At 38.3% G+C, this 21,447-nt stretch overlaps 3 protein-coding genes across 3 annotated transcripts; 2 read left to right on the forward strand and 1 right to left on the reverse strand.

Moving 5' to 3' along the window:
* The first annotated feature begins 573 nt into the window (after positions 1-573).
* LOC116262795 (uncharacterized) lies at positions 574-5,995 on the forward strand. The gene is made up of 7 exons (XM_031642297.2): positions 574-886; positions 999-1,076; positions 1,616-1,722; positions 3,644-3,721; positions 4,181-4,282; positions 4,432-4,513; positions 5,616-5,995. Exons 1-7 carry the CDS (start codon positions 763-765, stop codon positions 5,732-5,734), a joined length of 690 nt encoding a protein of 229 aa, XP_031498157.1. The 5' UTR covers positions 574-762; the 3' UTR covers positions 5,735-5,995.
* A 2,963-nt stretch (positions 5,996-8,958) lies between these two features.
* Positions 8,959-11,039, forward strand: LOC116262971 (uncharacterized). The gene is made up of 5 exons (XM_031642526.2): positions 8,959-9,288; positions 9,466-9,572; positions 9,822-9,969; positions 10,167-10,361; positions 10,612-11,039. The coding sequence occupies exons 1-5, from the start codon at positions 9,061-9,063 to the stop codon at positions 10,864-10,866; spliced, it is 933 nt and encodes a 310-aa protein (XP_031498386.1). The 5' UTR covers positions 8,959-9,060; the 3' UTR covers positions 10,867-11,039.
* Positions 11,040-12,220: 1,181 nt separating this feature from the next.
* LOC116262757 (uncharacterized protein OsI_027940-like) lies at positions 12,221-14,990 on the reverse strand. The gene is made up of 6 exons (XM_031642248.2): positions 14,836-14,990; positions 13,503-13,689; positions 13,247-13,403; positions 13,130-13,164; positions 12,935-13,019; positions 12,221-12,508 (listed from the first exon to the last, which is right to left on the reverse strand). The coding sequence occupies exons 1-6, from the start codon at positions 14,838-14,840 to the stop codon at positions 12,414-12,416; spliced, it is 564 nt and encodes a 187-aa protein (XP_031498108.1). The 5' UTR covers positions 14,841-14,990; the 3' UTR covers positions 12,221-12,413.
* Between the last annotated feature and the right edge of the window lie 6,457 nt (positions 14,991-21,447).

Below are 21,447 nucleotides of genomic sequence, written 5' to 3' on the forward strand. Positions count from 1 at the left end.
AGTAAGATGCCAACCTACTTTACAAGCTTCTGGAATAAGTTATTAAAGAAGTAGTTGGGATTAACATAGTTCAAATAATGACTAACAATGCATTAAATTATATGTATGCGGACAAAATGTTGAAATGGATGAGACAGAGCTTACAATACTTACGTGTGCAACATGTTGTTTAGATTTAATGTTGGACGATGGAGAAATTCCAAAAATCAAGCGTGTTGTTCTAAAACAAAACAATTAATTATATGCAATGGTCTTGGAATTATAAGTCCGCTTCGCATGGTTGACAAGGATGAAAAGGCTGATGTAAATTAGAGTAGTTTCATTCTTTTATTTATGAAGTTATTATTTAATATAATTATTTGATGTTTAATTTTTTATTTTCCAATAAATATGCAAATTTGAAAAATGATGGAGATGCGTATCGGCCTATATGGAGCGTCACTGGCAAACTATAGAGGAAGAAGCTCAATTCTATCAAACTCTACATGCAGCAGAGTTATACTTAGATCTATCACTCTGCTATGATTTCCTTGATATTTAAGTCTAAGTAACAGTAACATAAGTATCCTGGTTATCGGCGTGCACAGCGAGTTGTCGGAAACCGATAATATTGCGTTAAAACATGGCGATGTTTTCGGTCATACCAGATAGGCGGTAGGCGCTCCGCGGGCGTTTCCTTTTGGCGCGAGGCTTCTCCACGTTCACCCCTCACAAGAAAACCCCATCGTTTCCCTGCCTCTAACACTCCCTATTGGCTTGCCAATGGCGGGTCTTCAGTTCTCTCTGAATGTTTCTTTTCGTTCTGCAACCGTTCCTCCCTCTTCAATGCTTCGGCTCCGTCCGCCTCTATCATTCCCCAAGTCGTGCACCCGCCTCAAGACCTCTAGTAAGATCACGAACACTCGTCGAATCCGTTTTTCTTTCTGGGTGGACGATATTGGCTTTCGTTTTTATGCTTCTCGCTAGATGGTTTTCTGAAATTTCAACTCCGTGTTCAGGAATAGTTGCCTTCACGAGCAATGACATCAAGGTGGGGTCGAATCTTGAAGTGGACGGTGCTCCATGGCGTGTTTTAGGTGTAATTTGCGTTTCCCATTATGCTACATTTTGTGTTTATTTCTTCGTTTCCTTCTCGTGTTTACATGAACATTCAGTTTGAATATCCACAGCTGCTTGATATTTGTTACATCCAATGTTAATCCATTTATTTTCTTCTGTTTCTTTTTATTCTTTTATTTTTTTGTCAGGTTTTAGTTCTTCACATATTTCTATGGCCATTGTGAAACTCATTCATAAAATAACACGCTAATTTGCAGTTCTACTTTGTTGAAGTTAGAGTATGACGACATTAATTACCGTTCTTGCAAAGGGTCATGGTTTCTTTTGCTGATTAAGCTCACAATCGGTTCTAGAATGCGGCGATCTGCTCGACAGATGGCCTGCTAAAAGGCTGTTTCTCGCCACAAGCTAATACACTTTCGCATTTGGTGGACGTATCAGATTGTGTCGGGCATTTACTCACTCGATAGAATGTCTGTTTTGATTACCGTTTTCTTGTTTAATTTATCTATCTGTAATGAGCAACTTATTAGCTGTTGTTGGCGTGTTGATGAAGAATTTCTCCACGTAAAGCCTGGAAAGGGAGCAGCATTTGTCAGGACCAAAATGCGCAACTACTTGACAGGAAACACAGTCGAGAAAACATTCCGTGCTGGAACTACGGTATGGTCTGATCTTTATTGATTTGAACTGATTTTACTTAATATGATGTTCTTATGCTTCATGATTCTTTTCACTTGCCAATCCCAGTATTTTTCCATGTTTATTTGAACCTCTATGTGATTCTTAAATTTGTAATGACTTCTGCAGCTCCATCTTCACCGGAATTTAAGTTAGCAATTTCCGTGAAGGAAATCAGTAGATGGCATACATTAATTATTTTGTTGCATTCTTCTAGTTGCTAGTTGGGTCTATGGCAGAGGAGGACGACTTTGAATTATGAACTGCTGTTTTGTATATGATATTATAGATTTAAGTTCTGGGTATGTCTAAAAGTAGGGAACTTCTTAAGTACCTTTCCAGTAGAACTTGAGCTTGTATTCATGTATGTGACACACACAAGCAAGCCTTGACATGTACTTTCCACTCAAACGACAGTTCAGTATCCAGCACACTTTCTCTAGAGCATACTGTTTCACTTCATTTAGCGAGAAAAGAAGGATAAAGGAATGGCTGTAACACATTTGTGACTTTGAATCTTTTTTTTTTTTTCTGTTTACTCATCAACAGTCAACATGCCATTTGGAAGACAGGAATAACAAATACTAGCTTGCAATGGAACTGGATAACTTTAGTTTGGTATGCATATGATCGTTGGATGAGTAAATATGACTATTGGGGTTTTGGTATGCATATGATCGTTGGATCGCTGGAACATACGTGATGAACAAACTCCAGTTTCTGGATAGTGGAAAAAGCAGGCCCTTTCTATCATTATCTTAACAATTTTTCCCTAGAGATTCTTTATGTCTTTTGGTTGGTGAGATGGAGATATCTTGCAGTGAGGTCTCAGAGATGTAGCTAATCCTTGCAATGAGTGCTGTGCCATCCTCAGAAGCTTATGCATCTTCTGTATGGTCAAGCTCTCTGAAACAATATCCTATTTGTGTTCTTTTGTTTTGCCAAAACTTGTCCCTTTCAATTTAGGCTTGAAATTTTACCCAAGGAGGGTTGTGTACAAGGGAAAGGGAGCAAGACAAAGTTTGGAGATGGTGGAATTCCACCCTCAAATGGAAATGGTTGAACTTCTATCTATGTGTTGCTGAATTCTATTTATCTTCTGTATTTTATGAAAAGATCTTAGAAAACATGTCTCAAGCTATTCTATATTTTCAAATTGTCCTGCATAACAAAATCATTTCGCTTCTTGATATGTGCCAAATCCTTGTTAAAGGTTCTCTAAGTATAAACCTCAGGTATTTGCTTCATATTCATTTACATGTGTTAGAAAGACCGATAATTGGCTTCAACGAATGGTCAAACCATTAGACTCTAACTGACACCGATTCTTCAAGAAGGTTGCTGCACCCAAACCGTGTCTGCAGGTGTGGCTTGTGTCAGGCTTAGGTGCACGACAGGCAATTTGCTTCTTCTTTTGATCAGCATCATAGCCTAGTCATTATATATATATATATATATATATATATATATATATATATATCTCTGCTGCTTGGTCTGCTCCATACAGGGGTATATCATACTCGGTCTAAGATCACACTGGATAACTTATAACAGTTGGTCTACTGATTTTTGAACCTGATAATAATTATCTTCAAATATCCTGTCTATTAAAATTTGGATGTGTTGTTCTAGTTTGTCTTTAAAAGTTGCACTTGAAGCTTGGACTATAGAAATGAAAAGATCATTTTTTTTCTTTTTGTGTCTGTCCAGTTTCTTGTATCTGAATTCTAGAAGCATTAGCCATTCACATCCATATCTCTTTTCATGATGGAAGCTGATTTGGATTGCACTGAAATTGTTCTACGAGTGTGTCTTGCAAGACATGCAATAGTGAACGGATATGAATATTTATCTGATTGATTGTTTTAACTTTGATCCAATTTTGTGGCACTATGACTTTCAGATAAATGAGGCAGACATTATGAAGGAAACCAAACAATTCACATACAAAGATGGTTCTCAGTTCGTGTTTATGGATCTGGTACTCAATTTATCCTTTTGTGATCAACTGATCATGACATCATGTTGAGATTTCATTGAAGAATTTGTCAAAGTTTCTCATATCCTTGTCCTGATGTTTTGACGAAGTTGTTGGTACCATAGTTCCATATTGTATTAGTTGTTCTTTAGCTTATATGACATTGGGCATACTCTTGCAGCATTTGGCTTGCCACACGAAACATTTCAGTGTATGAATTTTGAACTAATGCTTGGGTTGTTTGGTTCATGGTTGGAGTTTTAATTGATTATCTTGTTTTGCCTTTGCCTCTGTTCAGGGTCGAAAGTAATTGTTTAATAAGATATTATCTTACTCATGGACTCGTGGAGAACATTTTTGTTTAATGTCAATTGAAGAGGAAGTGATTATTTTTGTTTCTTTTGCAAAGAATTATTTTTTTGTCCCTCAGCCCCTTACTAGTTCATTCTTTGTTCTTCACAGTCATCTTTTGAAGAAAGCCGTATAAGTGAAGCAGAAATTGGCGACAAAAGGAAATGGCTAAAAGAGGGAATGGACTGTAGTGTTCTCCTTTGGAATGGAAAGGCATGTTTACTACCATTTTATCTACTTTTTACAAGCAAATATTTGATCTGAAACCTGTGTTGCTATTTTCCCTTTTTAAATCTACATCACCCAGCAGGTTTGTATTGGAAATCTACATCAGACTAAAACTCACTGAGCGTTTGGTGTAGGTTATTGATTGTGAGCTTCCCATTACTGTTAAGCTTACTGTGGTTGAGGTTGATCCTGGACTAAGGGGTGATACTGCTCAAGGTAACTAAGCCTCATATTCAGTCTTTTTAATTTTTGGATGCACAAGCATTCTTTCCAGTTGATAACGTGCGTGTAGGGTGATGAAGCAATTTGCTTTCTTCCTGCACATGTGTTTGGTAATCGTCATTGATATTAATACTTGAATTTGTTATTTGTACTGAATTAAAATAGTCATTGGGTTCATGTGTTCGTGTTCTCTGTCTTGACTCGGAGCATTGTTATGCATTTTTTTTTACTGATCACAAGTTGTGAAGTCCCTTGACTAAAAATAATTGCTTTCCATGCTTTGGTAGTTATCTGAGTTTGTTTGAACTCATTCCTGCATTTCCTTGCAAGAAAAGTCTGTGGCTTTTTCGTCAAATTTCACTGTGTATTGCTTGAACCAGTCTCGTAATCAGATTTCTTCTTCCCAAGGTGGTGCTATTGACTTTTGAGTAAACAAAAGGGACTCCCATCTCTCCTTTGACTAAGTAAACATAAATCTAACTCTTTTTTCCTTTTCTTAATGTTTATAAGTTCAATTTTTTCTCTGCGTCGTTTAGTGAAGAAATCTGAGCCTTTCTTTCCTCATTTTTCTTATCATTTTAATTCGTTTATGTGTGGAAATGCTAATGCCTTCTGTCAGTTAGAAAACTGGTACATCATCGTCACATATGTCACATTATTTTCAAAATTATCGCAATGTTAATGTAGAAAATGAAAAAGACGAAAAGAAAACACGAAAAAACCTGTTTGTTGGAAAAACGGGAAAATAAATTTATTGCAATATCAGCATGGATTCATGTGTAAACTTCACAGGGGTTATTTGCCTTCATTTTTCATCATTAAAACATTATTTTTATCATTTTGTCTAGTTTTTTTTACCTTTTATCTGTTTTTCATTTATTTCGGTTTTACCTAATATTTAGATTTTTTCCCATGTTTTTGAGATTTTGTTGTGAAAAACAACTTTGTCAACAAAAAGTTTTGCCCTTAAAAACTTGATAAGTATATTTGGGACAATGCTGGAACACTAAAACTTATAAAACGCCTCCGGTGTGTGTATGTGGATGTATGATTATGAACAATTTTTAAATTTTATTGTGGGTGAGTGTTGTTTCAGGTGGATCGAAGCCAGCGACGGTCGACACGGGTGCTGTTGTGAACGTGCCATTGTTTGTGAATATTGGCGATGAGATTTTGGTGGACACCAGAACAGGGGAATACATGAGCAGGGCCTAGATTTTTCCTTTCTCCTTTTTCTCCTTGCCCTTTGAGCTCTCGGGGTAGACATGACTAGGGATCTTGAGCGAACTTTGAGTTATCAAGGTTGTGGCTGTGGCTCTGGGGGCTACGCATGTATGAATGAGTGTATAATGTTAATTTTTCTTTTTATCCTTGATTGATTAAAAAAAGGGAAACTCTGCAAGGCACTCATTCACTCTCTCCATTCACTCACTAAAATCATGCAACACTTTCCAAAATGAAATATTTGCAACTCAACTATTGGATTTTTTGGAGGGAGAGAGGGAGAGAGAAACGTCATGTATTACTAACAGAAGGCTCCCTTTCTCTATGTTGAACTTGTGGTTGTAACCACTACTCTGTTTCGGCTGTCAATCAAAACGCTTTCTTACTATAAGTCCTTATGTTTGACAGGGTGAGTGAGAGGTTAACAATTCACCATTTTGAAAAGGGACTGAAGATCCTCGAGTGGGTGGTAGGCTCGATAGGCTGCTTTCAGTTCAACAGAGCATTTCTACCTTATTGTGGTATTGTGGTTCAAAGGAGTAGCATCCACAAGAGTCAAAACAGGAACATATGTTGTTTACATGTCCGCACCCTGATTAGTTATGCTATGCCTGTTGGAGACAAAGCAAGATGCCTGTTGTCTCGCCTGTTGGAGACAAAGCAAGATGTAGTTCATTCTAAACACCTTCAAAGTTTTATACAACACATCTATATATATGAAACAATCCAATGCAGTTGGCAGCATGAGAGTCTTCTCCTCGTCCTCTCAAATCCTACTTGAAACAGAACAGTGCATTGACAGTGAGGTAAAACCTATCCGCAATGAAGCAACTAGTGAGGTAAAACTGTGGCAGATCAATTGCTGATTAACTGTGAAAATACAGTAAGTGCTTTTAGAACACTACAAGTGGAGCAAACATTTTCCGGCAGGACATTGCTGCTGGTATTAAGAGATATGTCCCATCGAATGGTTGTCATTGTTCTGTTCTGGCAATCAGAAGCCCCCTTTAGGTCCTTCATACCCACCAAATAACACATCCACTTGTTAGCATTCTGTTAACGTGGTGCTGGGGATCAAAGCTGATGAACTGCCAACCATTCACCATACAAATGCGATAGTCTAGATAAAACAGTTTACATCTCAGGTTCCCATGAATTCTCTTCCAGCTTCTTAAGAAATGCAACACGCAGGAAAAGAAGAAAGGATGCAAGAGGGGAACACAGTTGACAGTGTTCCATGCACATATCTAACAACAGAGACATACCAACAGCCATACAACAATAACTAGAAGCAGCAAGAAAGCAGAGAAACAACGTCTCAATATTGTTTCTGGCAGCCATGATCTTCCAATTCTGTAGCCTTCTCAGGTTGATGGTGATGAGCAAAGAGGGGACGCAACAGCTTCTTCAAAGCCCTTGGGAGCCCCCACCTTCGTCGCCGAATTGCTTGGGTGAATTGCGATGGTGCATTGAAGAACCGGGCTGGGTTCGGTGTCGAATAGCTGCGGCCCATTATGGCTAGGTTCAGTTGCATCTGCAATGAGACCAGCTCGAATGGATCAAGAAGTGAGCTATCACCCTCCCCAAATCTTAGAACAACGTATTGCTTCACTTCTTCCATACCGACGAGCTGCAAAACCAATCTGCAGTCAGAGGCACTCCTGCCTACGGACATCCGAATACAACCCTTCTGATAAGGTCCAAAATTTGAACAAGCAAACTCCTACGATCAGTAAAAACCTTTGAACTCACTCTCTTTCTCTCATGTTGGAGCGTCCCCACATACATATATCGTCCCCATTCTCCTGGCCAGTTTGTGAATGCTGTTTTGGTCAAGAGCAACTAAATACGTTGTCTTGAAAGTGTAATAAAATCATTGGTCGTATCGTAAGCTAATAAATAAGAAAGAATTGATGAACAATAACTAAACTATCTCCTCTCCCATTGATTTCTATCTGTGGGCTCGTGGCCTCCATTTTGGAGATTCGAAACTAAAGTTATTTGGTATTCAAATGGGGAGTTATTTCATCTTTGAATTTTTTGAAATTAAAAGTAGGTGGTGTTCCAGAGGGGCAATTATTTGATTTTTGAATTTAAAAAATTCAAATTTTCTAAAGAGCAGTTGGGGAAGTTTGAAAAAGTTTGCAACCCGGCGACTCTGGCCAACCTTTGGATTGGGTTTCCAAGGGTAAGGGATACAAGGCACTGGATGTCTCAAATTTACATTTCAAGACATATAGTCGGCTCATTCAAGCATTATCTCAACTATGTCCAAACTAATGTGGGCATGGTTAATTCTTTGAGTAGTATTACAAGCTGCATTCCTTGTTCTCAAAACATAGTTGCGATAATTGAAATGATAAAAAGTTAGATGCTTTGCTACAAGAACCTCACACTAATGTGATAAACTCGTATGTTTTTTATGATAAAGATTTACACTTGATATCCTTATTTTACTCTTATATTGAGATTCCGGAGAGAAAGTGAGGGAGACTTATTTTCAATTCTTTGATCTCAAATCCTGAAGATTTAATATCAGAGTGGATCAAAGCTAAACCCTACTCTTTTCATGTGCAGTCATCCTTATGTCCCTTGTAAGCATGTGAACTCCCAAATGATGATATGTCAACTCAATGTGTGGGCTTAGCAATGCTTTACATTGGTAAACTAAAACATGGCATGGCTTGATCCATGCTCTATCATGGCAAACCCCCCCTGCCTTTACAATAACAAAAAAACAAGGACCCTCCCCAACTGAGTCGAGTCGAGCCTAGTTGAGCCGAGTCGAGCCGAGCTGCTTGATTCAATTCTTAGATTCTAAATGCAGGGGTTTGTTTTTGGTACGCTATATCAACTCTGAAGCATACTGAGCGTTACTCACCTTATGCTCATCTACCTGAATATAACGGAAGGGCTATAAATTAAAAACATCAAAATGGAAGGTTGAAACGGACGATAAAAAGGTAAATTTGATCTGGAAAGCGTAAATTAAGGCTTCATAGTGCCATATCCGCTTGCCAAAAAATTTCAAAATATCGCCGTTACTTTATCTGCTAAATACAGAACCAGAAGGCATATTCGTCGTCAGAAACGGTCGTCTTTTACCACCGACCTACACGGCTCCGCCGCAGCTTTAAAATTTTGAACCGTTGGAAACTTGGAAGAGAGCCGTTGGGTAGAAAAGTTTTGGGTTGCTCCGATATTTAAAATTTGAAACCTTTTGCGTCCTTAACCCTCGCTCCAACAGAGCACAGAAGAAACCACCATCGATTCTTCATCAGGGAAAAGCATCCAAAGAAACCTTGCAGCACGGAAGTATGGCACTCAGGGCACTCGATAACACGCCGGAGCATACGCCGGAGAGGCCTAAAAAGGCTCCCAAGAAATCAGTTTGTGCTGGAATTGAAAATCATCTCGCCGGGAATGAAGAGAACACCGTGCCGGGCAGCCGATCCCCTGCCATTGAGAAGGCACAGGAGGACCGGGTAGATTACATTGCCTCGGCAGATCTTCAGCCACTGCTGGATCCTGAAAAGACAGCACAGGTAAAGTGAAATTTGGAAACCCCAAATATTTAAGCCAAAATTGCTCGTTTCCAGGTCAAGTTCTTATGCTGCCGTTCTGTTTTTTCTTAAATGGAACATCGAAGTATGTCCCGTTAGAAATTGTAAGTTTTTGATATTGTCTTGATAATTTGGCTGTGTGTGATTTCCATGGCACAGAATTTGCTACAAAGATTGGAGTCGAAGGATTGGATTAAGGTGTGTGAGGCTCTGAACGACGTGCGCCGATTGGCGATCTATCACTCTGCTTCACTGACATCACTCTTGTAAGTCCTTATGAGTTGCTAAATCTCCTATTTCTCATCACTGTAAACAGGATTCAAGTTAGTTATAAATGATCTTAGGGGCACTCAGAAACTCATTTCTGTGGTGCAAGTCAACTTAAAAGATTAGGGAAATTTGGACTTGAAAGCGTTAGCACCGGTTCTCTTTGCAATTGCTGATATGATTCTGATGAGTAGCTAGAGCAAAGTTCGGGGACTTATATGAGGGCCTGCCTTTTTTCATCTACATAGGGATAGGGTCGTATTGTTGCTCGTGAAGGCAATGAAGAATCCAAGGAGTGCACTTTGCAAGACATCCATTATGACTTCCACTGACCTCTTTAATGGATTTGGACATGTCTTCCTCTCTCCTCCCATGTCAGATGTCATTGACACCTTGGTACTCTCTCCCCCCTTTCCGTGTTGATGTAATCAGGTCACAAGCCTGGTCACTGTTCTTATTTCAATTTGGTCCTGCCGATTGAATTTTATCAGCCAATCAACCAAGTTGTTCTAAAGAAACACAGAGTTTTCTTAAGAACAGCAACGTTGATCAGAGATTGCTGTGGCATCTGATTATTCATTTCCTATTTCCAGCTACTGCAACTGCTGCTGAAGGCTTCCCAAGACAAGCGGTTTGTATGCGAAGAAGCTGAAATGGCCTTGAATGCCATGGTGAAGTCCTCCCCTGCACTTCCTCTATTGAGGAAGCTGGAGCATTATGTGAACCATTCCAATCTCAGAGTGAGAGCAAAGGCTGCCGTTTCCATTTCTAACTGCATCGCCAAATTGGTAACCACTTGTTCTTGTTTTTTCTCTAACAGCCAAACAGCATTGCCAAACATTTTTAGTGATCCATGACATGGAACTCCATTGTTTTATGTCAATTGACAAACAACTAGGTTTGAGGGTACTTGAAACGTTAAGTTGTGGATGTCTCCCAGACCATCAATCTGCATGGCTAACTAGTTTGAGAAATTATGGTGAAGACTGATTTTCCTGACTTAGAGATGCTTACCAAGTTTTTTGACCTCTGTGCTAGGAAATGGAACCGATGAAAGAATATGGATTCTCAAAAATCTTACACATTGCTGCCGACTTGCTTAATGACCGGCTCCCAGTAGCACGAGATTCAGCTCGTAGCATTATCGCATCAGTTCATGCTGCATTCTCAAAGGATCATGGACAACATGATGAAGAGGGACAATTACCTGAGGATTCATGGAAGAGTTTTTGCGCGACTAGCCTGCCACCCATTGCTGCACAAGCAGTGGAAAAGATAGTTCAACAGCAGTAGATTTCCGAAAATGACGTCTGTTGACAGAAAAAGTTGAGAACAAGGATTTTTGTTCTTGACTGGATATTCCATATTTCCAAGCGACACTTGATTTCTTTTTCCGTTAAAACAATTATCGACTTTGTTTGATGAATCTTTTGTAAAGTTTTAGCTGGCTGCGGCTGTTTTCAATTGATACGGCTTGGTGTTTCTCGAAATATGCGATAAGAATTTACGGTTATTGCAGTTTTGAAATCTTGTTATGCCGACCAAATACTAATATGTATGTATGCACATTTTGCCTGGCAAGCACCGACTGCGCAAATTTGCCACAAAAGTGTGTCATTCGGGTGGAAACTAAATTCTGCATCTTTCAATTTGGTCGGCGACGAGGTAGGTCGAAAAAATTGGCCAAAATCAACGACCGTGTTGTCTGTTTCAGAAACCCAATCATTTAAAAAAAATCATAATAGTTAATGAAAAAATTCATAAAAATCAAGTGCGAATCAAATTGTACGAACTCTTTTGACAACATAACATACACTTGGGCACGCTTGGGAGGCATAATCAATCTCTCACACATGCCAATATATAAACTTTAAACACGAGCTTTTTTTATCTCTCACACATATGCATGACATTACATAAACTTGCTGACATTCTGTACTCAATCCATCAAAGCCAGGCTAAGGAATCCACCACCTAAATTAGATAAGTCGAGGTTGGTGAACTTGCCAAGGCTGGATCAGACGAATAAAAAAAGCCACGCTCTGATTAAAGTTGTCTGCAGGCTCCGTGCGTGGGAGTTTGTGCGCATGCGTGTGTGAATGTGCTAGAAAGTTAGTTGCTGAAATCAAGTTTGCTTCTGTCAACAGATTTCTTCAAACATTAGCTGGCTAAAGGAGAACAGGTGGCTAGGTTGAAATCAAGTTTGGTTCTGCCAGCAGATTTCTTCAAACATTAGCTGGCTAAAGGAGTAGCTAGAATCTACGTAGCTGGTTAAACGGGTGGTGGGTAGGTGAAAATCTAATAGTCGAGCTGATTACCACTGGCTTGGCCAGGTGTGAGATCAGATGTTGAGAAGTTCGTGATAGGGTGCAGGTCCTGCAGGACTTGTCGGTTGGCTAAGGGACGGATGCAGAACAAGAGAAGCAGAAGTTTTTTGGACTCTACAAACTGTGGATGCGTGACACCATAGTTCACAAATATATCACTCTCCAGAAGTAGGGGGAAAGGGAGTAGAGTTCCCACCTCTTCCAAGTATCTTATCCCTACATAAAGTCCATCGGGTCAAAGGAATGACTTGTTTATGTAATGCTACGGTATGCTACTGCTTCCTAGAAAAAAAATGCAATATCGATGCCCATGCCAAATATGACCAAATAATTTTTTCATAGAAAAACCACTATATGCTGATAGAATACTCAAATAATTAGTGTACCGCAGACAAGTGTTTTCGTGTAGAAAGTTTACCAACAGAAAGAATACAACATCTTAGCATTTCTTCCAAAGAAAATGCCCTAGAGTTTCTAATCCAACAATCGGTTAGTCCACTAATGGCTCCCTCTTCAGACGCTTGGAGCCTGTTCTTTAGCAGAAGCAGCTGGTTCCGCTTTTTCAACGCCTTTGTCAGCAGCAGCGTCCGCCTTTTCAGCTTCTTGACCTACACATGGCGAAAACAAGAAAACACATGACAAAACATGAGAAACTCTCCTGGTTGAGAACCTTCACGGATGTTTTGATGACCATAACATCAGCAGAGAAGCAAGCAATAATAGCTGGCTAGGTACAAGAATGTCTACACGATTTAGACAAAAGGTAAGCCACAGAATGGCTCACAAGCATTTTGGCCAATCAACAAAACATTATTTGTTGAAATACTGGAGGCAGAACCAAGAAGTGAGATCAGATCACTAGCATCTCATATGAAACACCACGGCTACACATGGACATGGCCCTAGCAGGTTTGTCAAAGTACTGATGCTGGTAGACCAACCAAGACACATGCTGTCGTGGTGGGGTTTTACGTTGACAAGGTACACCAATCTAAAGCTTCAAAAACCCGCAAAACCGATGACAACAAAAATACCTTCATCGTCACTTTCATCAAGGTCATCACCCATGCCATCCCCATCACCCATGCCATCCCCAAAGCCTGCCGGATCACCAAATTTCTGCAGAATATCATCAATTTTATCAGGCAAAAATTTCATAGAGATCAAAACAAATAAAAAAGATAACACCTCCCAACAAAAAGACTCATTTAAGGTTTGTAAAGTCATACCGAGAAATCCATCCCTCCTAAATCCATGTCGTTTCCTGTTCCAAAACCACACACCTCAGACATGGTTTTCAACCCAAGACAAATAATGAAAGACAAGAACAGGTAAGAATAACAGACCAACTTCATCATCATCTTCGTCTACCCATTTGTCCCAGTCCACCTTCAGGTAATGAGGTGCCTTAGCATCACCACGTAATAGTTTCTTCCACCATCCAATTTCCGATTTCTGTACCACACAGAAGATGTTGCGAACTCCAATATTTATCTTGCTGTCCTGGATTAATAAGAGTTACAAAATAACAGATTAGTCTGATGACAAAAATGCAAAAGTATAATCTTTTCTAGATAACAATCAAATGGGTCACGCATTTACCTCTACATTTACTTTTTCATAAAGATCCAACTTCAATTCATATGGGGCATTGTCAGGTCCAGCAGTTGCTGAGAAATTTAGGATGCCATCAGGTTCAAGATTGACTGCCACGTTTTTTGCATCAGCTAACTGTATTGTGACATAGACCTTGTCCACTCTCTGAGCCCACTTCACTTCAGGATGACGGCTGCCGCATGTACAAAATGCTTAGGTTAGTTGTGCTAGGAAACAAGCTATAGCCAAAGATGCATAATGAATTACTTCTCTGATATGTCATTGAACAGAAATGAAGACATTTTAATACTCAAGATTTAGACAACCTAAGCCCATCAGGAATCACAGGAAACGGACATTTTTAACGATGCAGAAATGCATTATTATCACAATGCGGAAAAGACAATCTACATCAGGAGTTGCTATATCATAAAACACTCACGCTAAGATTTAATCCGACTACTAGAAAAAATCAAACAGATCTAAGTGGAGAAAAAGGATGATCCTAGTCAACATCTTGCCTAAGCGTATTCCAGTCGTCAGCTCGTTGCAATTCACTGCCCAAAAAAAAAAAAATTCCCCTAGAATGCAATGCTACTCCTAAGGAACAGATGACAGCAGAGAATCAGACTTTGATCTATCTATGCGCATGACCTTCAGCTAAGAGAGTCAACGGATCGTCAAAAGGACATTTGAGCATCTACCGTAGTTGATAGATCAGAGGAGTACGAATTCTGCATTCAAAATTGAACACAAGAGCTACTGCAATATAAACATTGTCCAATTGTGCCCCAGTAACTGAGGACACAAACGGGCTTTGTATGTATCACAAAATTGTTAGCTTGTTACTAAATAAAAACAATTCATGCTCGTACAAAAATCGGAAGACACGTCGAAATACAAAAAGGATGGGAACGTTAAGAGCACGTCAGCGTAGTCTCAAAAGCACAAGCCTTTAATTGATTTGTCAAAAGATGGCGCAATAAATCCCATAACCCATTTCAGTCAAAACCGCAACCTAAATGAGAATAACCACGTAATGATATGTAACAAGATGAAACTACATTGAAATAACCACCCAAACCCTAACCATCTGTTTCCAACCAAACACACATGGAACTCCAAGACAACCCAAAAAAAAAACAACTATTATGCAAAAGATGGAAAAAGATATTCCCACAACCAGATCAACGCCATTGGATGAGATGAAAACAGAAGCATGAGAATCTAAAGGGCAACCCACAAAACTAAAGAAAAACAACATATAGAGCGAAAACATCGAGCAACATGCTCATTGTTGCTGAGAAAATAACGGAGGCTGAGAGTGTGAGAAATTTACCTCATGTTAGATGAAACCCTAGAAAGCCGGAGCCTAGGAAAAACCCTAAAAATGGCGATGGAGGTGGCTCCCTCTCTCTCCGCTGATCTGGGGTTTTAGGAAGTGGAAGAGGAAATAAAAAGGGGGCACAATTTTTACTACCATAACCCAAAATCTTTTGAATAATTTTCTTTCTTGCCACATAAGTTTTAAAAAATTTAATAAGTGTGTCAATCTTTTCGGAGCAAGCTCTGTTTTCAAAGGTAGATTATTTGTTAAAGGCATTTCACTTGGAATGATGAAACGTTTAATGCAGAACAGTTGCGCAGGTAGAATGCTTTAAACCCTATCTCCTCTCTTTACTAATATGAAAAATAGGCGTTTTTCGTTATTGCAAAATGTGTCATGTATTGGAAAATTAGAAAGAAGGAAGCAGGAAAGAGGGTTTCCAAAATTCTGTAAGGACGTGGAGAGGAAGGCCGATGGGTGCCCATTCCAAATACTACCATTATACTCGAATCCAGATCTAAATGATCGAACAAGATCCAAAATTTTCCTGACCTTGCATGTATGAACATCTTCCTAGGAACACACATGCTTTTCAGTTTTCACTTAATGCTTTTCTCGCGAGTCGATTTACGTTGAATTGGCATCAATCTTAGCCAGGCCGGAGTCAAGAATTTTTGTTGCAGGAGCCAAACTATAGTTTCAAAATTTTAACGAAATAAAAACTTTCAAAATTTTTATATATATTAAACTAATTTTTTTTATATTTACATATAATTTTGTTAAAGTTTTTCCTTGACATTCTTCAGCTACAAAGTCACGGTTGCAAGCAAATTGGGACATATATACAAACTAAAATCAGATTTGAATAGCTATATTTCATTAGTGCACGGTGGATCTGCTGGTTTTGATCTGCGGAGCTCCACCTGCTTGCAATGCTCTTCTTGGCCTCGTGGCATATCGGGGAGATCTATGCGGATCATGCTGACGGAAATATTTGATCCATTTGTAATGCTATTGGTAAGTAGGAGTGGGTATCGGGTCGGGCTTAGCCTGTAATGTCTCATTTTTGTGAAGTTTAGTCTCGTGCGAAAAGTTTTTAAGAGTTTATAAATGAGGTTGTTAAGTGATAAGTTGTCTTAGTTACGAGCCTTTTTTTGTTTGTATCGCTTGTGAATATATGGCACGAATATTTTTCACTATTTATGACACTGCATATGTTTTAAATCCAGATTCGAAACGAGGATCCAGATTCGAAACGAACCTCGTTGCTTTGATGAAGTACAGATTTGTTAATTAGCACTGCTTTCAGATCTTAAGGAACAAGTTTCATACAATATTATATCATAATAAGAATTGTATCGCTTGATCACTCACGTACAAAATTTGAAGCAAGCATTTGTAAAACACGATTGATGGCTGCCACCATCTCTGCCAGATGGGCAGTACAGTACAGACATGCTGAGAAATTTGTCATGGAACCCCACATGCCCATGCCCAAGACATTAATGAATGTCCTGCTTTTTGTTGGCAACAGGAAGAGAAGTTCTGTTTAATAGCTCAAAAACACTGTTCGACACAAAACTTCACCAAGGTGTTTCCACCGCCCAAGTGAAAGCAGGGGTGGAGCGAGGATTTTCTTCAGGGGCGAACCGACAGTCCAACCTCTGAATGTGGGTAGGGCCAAATTGAATTCAAATCCAAAAAATACCTAGCGCAATTAAAAAATTTTATTTTATTCAATGTAATTTTTTTTTTCATTGGCCGACTTGAGCTGCCAACAAAGGTTTCAGGCCAACTCGAGCCCAATTTTGTTGAGCCTCCGGCATGAAGGTGGCCCGAGAAAAAAAAAGAAAAAAATAAAAAAAAAAAGGTTTAAAAGAGCTATTACTAATGTTTTGGTGGGTCTCACACAAGATTGAATCAATATTGTTGGAATTCATGTCTTTCATGTCATTTAGGTCAAGCTCGGGGACTCAAAGCAAAGTCCAAAAGTAGAAAAAGTAGGTCGCAGTTGAACGCAAGCAGAGAAAAGAAAAAATGTCAAAGAGAAAATGGTTGATGAGATTTTAGTGCATAATGTCAAATTATATAAGTTCAATTGTTCTTAATTTTTATTATATACCTTCCTGCATGCATCTATTATTGTCATCGCTATAGTTTCAATTACGTGACTATTTTTTTGGAAAGATTGACGCTGCTAGCTGACTTGATTTGGAGTCTTTTGCGAAGTGATTCGCTTTAGATACTGATATTGACAACGGGGGCACTGGGACAAGAAAACTCTGGGGCCGTTTGTTTGCAAACATCACTCGTGACATCACTGAGTTTAGCTTGCCCTCCAAGGGTTGCCATGGGACTAAAAGTCTCTAGTCCTTCAAACAGCAGCCGTGGATGTCAAGTGATAGATCTTGACTTGGCGTTGTCCTGTACTGATCTAAAAGAAGGAGATAGACATATATCTCCCAACAGCCCCCAAAAGAATAATTCACACTAAAGCGACACATCTGCCAACATATTTCCAAGAGTCCATGCAATAAGTTTGAATTTTGCTTTTGAAAATAACATGTCCATGAAAAGAAAATGTTGGGAGCTTGTGTTCCACTGAGTCTAGAAATTTCCTGTACCGTGCATAGGAGGTTGGTCTTTCTCAAAGTGGTGTATAGCTAGGGGTGAACACGAGCAGAGTTCAGTCACCTCGAGCTCGGCTCGACTAATGAAAGATCAAGCGTGATGAAGAAGCAGCTCGAGCTTTGACTTGGCAGTTGCATGTTGAGCTCGAGCTCGACTCGATTAAGGCTCAACAAATTAGTTTGAATAGAATTGGTATTCATTTGAATAGAGCTCGACAAACTCGTTTAAATAGAATTGATATTCATCGTTATGTGTTGAGCTCGAGCTTGACTCAATTAAGGCTCGACAAACTCGTTTGAATATATCGACTTGATTAAGACTCGAGCTCAATAGTTACGTGTTGAGTTCGAACTTTACTCGATTATTTGAACGAGTCAACTAATAAACTCGAGCTCGACTCGTTAAGCAAATGACTTGGCTCGAACTCGTTGACAAGCCGAGCTTCAACGACTTGAGGTCGAGTAGCTCTTATCATAAATCAAGAAGAGCCCGTTAACACACGGCACAATATGCTTCAGAAGATATTGAAAGAGTGAGAGAAGATGCGTGGCGGTTGTTTACATGGTCCAAAAATGGGCTATGGCCTAAATTGCATGGCATCGTTTTCAATTGTGCTTGCCAATATACATCAATTGCTTTCCCCCACTTCAAGATCGATCTCTCTCTTCGTCTTGTCTTCTTTCATATGAACTCTTTGTTTTATGTTGTTCAATCAATTGGTACCCTTTCTTTCTTTACATGTTAGAATTGGCATCCTTCTCGTGGCTTATCAGATCCCATGCGTTCATAAAAAAAAGAAAAAAGAAAATATTATCATGATTTGACTGCAGAAAATGTGAAAATTTTAATCAGCTTGAAAAATATTATTCAAAGAAAATAATAATGAAAGATAAGAAGCTAAGCTTTTAAACTCATTTAAATAAGGATTTGGTCCAAGACGTGGTGGGCACGCAGCGACCCAAGAACTATCTTGTTAATTTTAATAGGTGGTCGACAAAGGACAGCTAGAACAAACAGTGTCCGGACTTGAAATGGGATTGATTCAGTACAATTAAAAAAAACTTGCGAGTCAGATTAATCCTGACCGTTTGCGTTCCTGTCTTTCATGTCCGGACTTTTCATCCCATACCAAGTTTTTTTCAAAGTATGAACTAATAAATATTTGTATAAGTCTGTTATGTTACATCTTTCAACCCCTCGCAATATTGGCTGCAAATCCAATTGGGTAACCCTTGAATTCAAGTTTGGTTGCCTGAAATTTAATTTTTTTGTATTTTTTATAAATGCCAAACCTGTAACAGCGGTGACAACATGGAAAATCACGAGATTTCTCATGTGCCGACTCAATGCCTACACCAACCTCCCTTTTACCTTTTCATTTAACATACTATACTTACCTTATATATATATATATATAAGTGGTCCTAAAGCTTACTCATAAACTACTTGATATCAGATTTACTATATAAAACAAAAAAGAAAAGGTGCAAAATTAAAAATTAATGGCCGTTCGTGTTCCTTTCTGGAATTGACTTAACGGGGACCAAATAAGAAAATTATGGTCGGTATCGTCCGTTCGGTTGGAGCTATGAGAATAAATGGTGCATTTGTTTCACCAATAATTTGTGTGGAGATGGGCACCTCTATCCATCCAAAGGGGCATCTTTGGATACCCTTCCACTATCTTTTCGTTTTTTTTAAAAAAAAAAAAAACTCGCAAATCCAAGAAAATAAACAGATATTTCTATTATATAGCTTGAAAATGATTTTTCTTTTTCTGCTTTACATCACATCAGCGTTTTCAAAATCCGTTTTTACATTGAATTACTATTCATGAACATGGTAGGACGTTTACATTTTGTTTATAATATTTTTAGTAGAAAATTTAGAGGTTTGGTAGTTAACTTTTATCCTAATGATATGGTATCTACCAATTACTCTTTTTCTCTCTCTACGTGCAATTAACCACACCTCCCACAGTGTGTTGTAGGACTCTTGAGAATTTGTCTACTTAACTTTTATATATATATATATATATATATATATATATATATATATATATATATATATATATATATATATATATATATATATATATATATATATATATATATATATATATATATATATATATATATTACTTCATTAATTGATGCCTCAATGATTGATTGGTAGCTTTGCATTTTTTTTATTTTTGAACCAGACAAAATGTGGGTAGATACCATAATTGCTTGCAATGTTGTAAAAGGCGATGAGGCAAGATGAAGCGTTGAACATATCATGAGGCGATGTGTGATTGAAGCGTAAGCTTTATGGTTAAATTTGTTAATTATGTAATGTTTATAAAAATAACATGAACATTGAAAAAACAAGTAAAATAAGTAGACCAATTTATTTTGAATATATATATATATATATTGCTTTGTGAACCACGTTGAAATTTTTTTTGTTTTTATTCAAAGTTCATTAATAAATAGTAAAAAATAATAAAAGAACAGACTCTAGGCAGCATGCTATCATATGAGAGTGGATGACACCTAAAGTGTCACCAGAGAAATTTTTAGTTTAACTCTATGGACAATATTGATGACATCAATAATGACAATTAAAATGTGATAATAGCAGCTACTTGTTAATTTTATATGCATTATATGCTAGTAATGTGTATGACACTAAAATAAACCAACTTGAGAATATATTCCCTTTCATTAAAATTGATAAAGTCAATTCTTCGCATACTATAAATTTCAAACATTGATAAATTGTTAATACATAGAGGCCACAATGTTGATAATTGAGACAAATTGATTGCAAGAGAAACGAAACAAGTGCAAAAGAAAATGCAAGGCTGGATCGGCTTTTTGCCCATTTTCCTCTATGGCTACCCATTGCTCTCTCTCCCTAACTTTGTATAGTTGATTTTGGTGGTGGCTCGCAACAACAATTCTAAGCTTGGCAATTGGCAATGGATGAAGAAGATGAATATCAATGCGTTCACCTAACTGTGTCAGCAGTTTTTGGCTTCTTTTTTTTTGTTAACTTTCAAATTTAAACCACAAAAAATGGTTTTGTCCTTGAGGCGTGGAAGCGTACCTTGGGTTAAAGTGTATGCCTCAACCCAGACGCTTTATGGACACTTGCATTTCATCTTTGTGCTTCGAAGCATTGTTCGAAAAAAAAAAGCCTTGAAACACATTTTTTTGGGCATGAGGCATGCGCCTCTTACAACTATGATTGCTTGTGCCCTTTTGTGAAAGATCATCAAAAAGTGCTATTCTGGCTAGGTGTAATCTGAGGCGGAGCCAGGATTTTTTCTAGGGTCGGGCCAAGACGATTTACTGGTCGGGTCAGGGTCAAGCCAAACTAAAAAATTTTGATTTTTTCAATGTAAATTTTTTTTTTCCTGGGTGAGCCCCCTTTCCTCCACCCCTGGCTGTAATAACCCGACCCACCCTGGGCTTGAACCCTTGGTTTGGTGGATCCCAATCTGCCTCCTAGTAAAAGTTTAGAACCAAAATAATCATCTCATTAAGGACTCTCCATCTGAAAAAGGTTTGAAACCAGATTATTATCTGGTTAATAACCCTTCATCCCTTCATTTATAAGCTCTCACAATTTTTAATAATAGGAGGCTAAATTTTTTGAGGTGTTAAAGTAAGCCTTATTGTAAAGTGATGCATTTTTTTTACTTTTGTTCAACTCTCATAGCGTCGACGTTTTGTGTTATAAAAAAAAACATTGGTCAGCAAATAGTGTATAGCTAGAGTTTTCCTTGGAAACATTCAAGAAAGAAAAGTTGAATCAACCTTTTACTCACTCGAAAACATAAAACAATACTGAATCAATGGGGCCAACTAGAAAGGCCATGTGCTAAAAAGTAAAGAATCCGACCAAAGATTGCTCTTGCACATTTCCTACAAATGCGTACGATGTTATATAATAATTCATATAAAAATTGAAACGGATTCGTAAAAAAAATTGCTCAAAAGACAC

This window comes from Nymphaea colorata, chromosome 10, assembly GCF_008831285.2.
Source record: "Nymphaea colorata isolate Beijing-Zhang1983 chromosome 10, ASM883128v2, whole genome shotgun sequence".
Lineage (NCBI taxonomy): Eukaryota > Viridiplantae > Streptophyta > Magnoliopsida > Nymphaeales > Nymphaeaceae > Nymphaea > Nymphaea colorata.

What these genes read in the sequence shown, in the direction of transcription:
- LOC116262795 (XM_031642297.2), top strand. Translation starts at nt 763, where the DNA reads ATGGCGGGTCTTCAGTTCTCTCTGAATGTTTCTTTTCGTTCTGCAACC. An exon ending in CACCCGCCTCAAGACCTCTA is followed by an intron (nt 887 to 998) that starts GTAAGATCACGA and finishes CTCCGTGTTCAG; the next exon opens with GAATAGTTGCCTTCACGAGC. An exon ending in CATTCCGTGCTGGAACTACG is followed by an intron (nt 1,723 to 3,643) that starts GTATGGTCTGAT and finishes TATGACTTTCAG; the next exon opens with ATAAATGAGGCAGACATTAT.
- LOC116262971 (XM_031642526.2), top strand. Translation starts at nt 9,061, where the DNA reads ATGGCACTCAGGGCACTCGATAACACGCCGGAGCATACGCCGGAGAGG. An exon ending in CAGATGTCATTGACACCTTG is followed by an intron (nt 9,970 to 10,166) that starts GTACTCTCTCCC and finishes TCCTATTTCCAG; the next exon opens with CTACTGCAACTGCTGCTGAA. An exon ending in CTAACTGCATCGCCAAATTG is followed by an intron (nt 10,362 to 10,611) that starts GTAACCACTTGT and finishes CCTCTGTGCTAG; the next exon opens with GAAATGGAACCGATGAAAGA.
- LOC116262757 (XM_031642248.2), bottom strand. An exon ending in ATGAAAAAGTAAATGTAGAG is followed by an intron (nt 13,404 to 13,502) that starts GTAAATGCGTGA and finishes TTATTAATCCAG; the next exon opens with GACAGCAAGATAAATATTGG. An exon ending in CGAAGATGATGATGAAGTTG is followed by an intron (nt 13,165 to 13,246) that starts GTCTGTTATTCT and finishes GTTTTGGAACAG; the next exon opens with GAAACGACATGGATTTAGGA.